General features: G+C 35.4%; 1 protein-coding gene across 1 annotated transcript; it reads left to right on the top strand.

Annotated features, from left to right (window-relative positions):
- On the top strand, positions 1026 to 1658 carry LOC107633259 (F-box protein CPR30-like). Its single transcript, XM_016336898.1, has one exon. The coding sequence runs from the start codon at positions 1026 to 1028 to the stop codon at positions 1656 to 1658; it is 633 nt and encodes a 210-aa protein (XP_016192384.1).

Below are 1885 nucleotides of genomic sequence, written 5' to 3'. Positions count from 1 at the left end.
ACAAAGTGACAAATTTATCCAAACAACTACATATGTGTTGCATCTTTGCCATGCCTTAAAATTGGATCAGTCTTCTTAGGTTTAATAATAGAGCCATCCACAAATTCAAATTTATTTTTAGAGTAGAGAGCATTAATCATAGCTTTGCTCCATGCACTGTAATTGGAACCAGTAAGAGTCACATTAGTGATAGGTATACCTGGATTTTCATATGAAAGTATGTAATAGGGGCTGGAGAGATCTTGATTTGGATTTGTCTTGTTGATATAGTTTTGGATCTGTGCAATTTAACTAAAGAATGCTGCAAATTGCTGTGCATCCATGGTAGGAACGCCTCTTCCAGATCCACTCCTTTGATTTGATTTTTCCTCCATAACTGCGAATTTTCAGTGATGAACTCGCAACCTTTCTCTCTTGATCTTGTTGATCAAAAACTTGTTATTTCAATTCTATGAATAAAAATTAAAATGACGAAGCTTTCATCAAACTCTATCATGTGAGTTCAAGAGGGAAGAAGAAGAAGTGTATGAGAAAGAAAATAAAATCTGAGGAAGAGGGATAAAGGAGATCGAGACGAATGATGAAAGAGAAAAAAAATTCGAAGAATCAAAGAAGAAAGTGCCTCAATTGTGAAGCTGGACTAGTCATCATTCTCAATTCACGTTAGGTCATCGTAAATTTTGAGAGCAAGTAGCTCATTCTTCAATCAGTATTCTCAATGTTTCTCCATCCACGCTCACCGTACCATGTTAAAATTGCATGTGGACATGGAGAAAAACATTCATGAATAGAGAAACCAAGAAGAACTTGAGTAATGAACTTGCATTGAATGAAAAGTTACAAAACCAATACGAATCTAATTACTGCTATTTATATCTGCACCACTCTAACAAATTTACAAATTTAAACTGACTAATAATACGCCTCAGCATAGCCAATTATTCCTTATTGTAACAACTTCCTACAAAGGGGTAAAATAATAACTTCTACTAATCATGCTAACAAACTAGTAAATGAATAAAATGATGGTAAGAATAATATTAAGTAACAACTATACCGATAATTCTTGGGAAACAATTGTGGAAGTTTATAGGTTCGGTGAGAGTTCTTGGAGGAACATCGATAGTTTTTCTGCCTTTCTACTTGCTATTGAAGATGATGGCATGTACATCGGTGGCACTCTTAATTGGCTTGCACTCCGGAACATGCAGGGTGCTGTTTATGATTCGGGTGCTGTTACACTTGATATGTTAGTGATTTTTTCGCTTGAGCTGAAATCGGAGACATATAAACAGATTCTGCTGCCTAATGGTATTGATGAGCTCCCCAGTCATAAGCCAAGTCTAAATGTTTGGGGAAATTGTCTGTATCTTTCTCATGATTACAAGAGAACTCATTTTATTGTGTGGCAAATGAAGGAGTTTGGAGATGAAAACTCTTGGACTCAATTGTTAAAGATTAGTTTTCAGCATATCAATGTTGAGCTGCTGTTGCCTTTGTTTATACGTGAGAATGGAGATATCTTTGTGCTTAGAGTGAGTAACGGGGACATTTCTAAGATAGTTTTATATGACCAGAGAATTAATAGTGTTGACCATATTATCTTGGATCAAAGTCATTTTCCCGTTACCAATGATTATGTTGAGAGCCTGGTTTAGCCCTATTAAAATTCAGTTCTTCGAAGTTCTGCTTCTGGGCTTTTTGTTCTGTAAGTTACTTTAAATCCTTGCATTTCATGTAGGTGTAGAAAAGTTCAGGCCAGGTCATTGTGATTATTTTGAGTGTCTCCTTTCTTTAACAACTTTTTGTTGCATCCAAATTTGCAGACAGATCACTTCAATTTTGGGTCAGACTTTTCATATAGAAGTGCACAAAATTCTAACAT

The sequence above is a fragment of the Arachis ipaensis genome, chromosome B03 (assembly GCF_000816755.2).
Source record: "Arachis ipaensis cultivar K30076 chromosome B03, Araip1.1, whole genome shotgun sequence".
Taxonomy (NCBI): domain Eukaryota; kingdom Viridiplantae; phylum Streptophyta; class Magnoliopsida; order Fabales; family Fabaceae; genus Arachis; species Arachis ipaensis.
The sequence above is the reverse complement of the archived record's forward strand: the minus strand, read 5'-3'. Positions and strand labels throughout refer to the sequence as shown.

What these genes read in the sequence shown, in the direction of transcription:
- LOC107633259 (XM_016336898.1), top strand. Translation starts at nt 1,026, where the DNA reads ATGGTAAGAATAATATTAAGTAACAACTATACCGATAATTCTTGGGAA.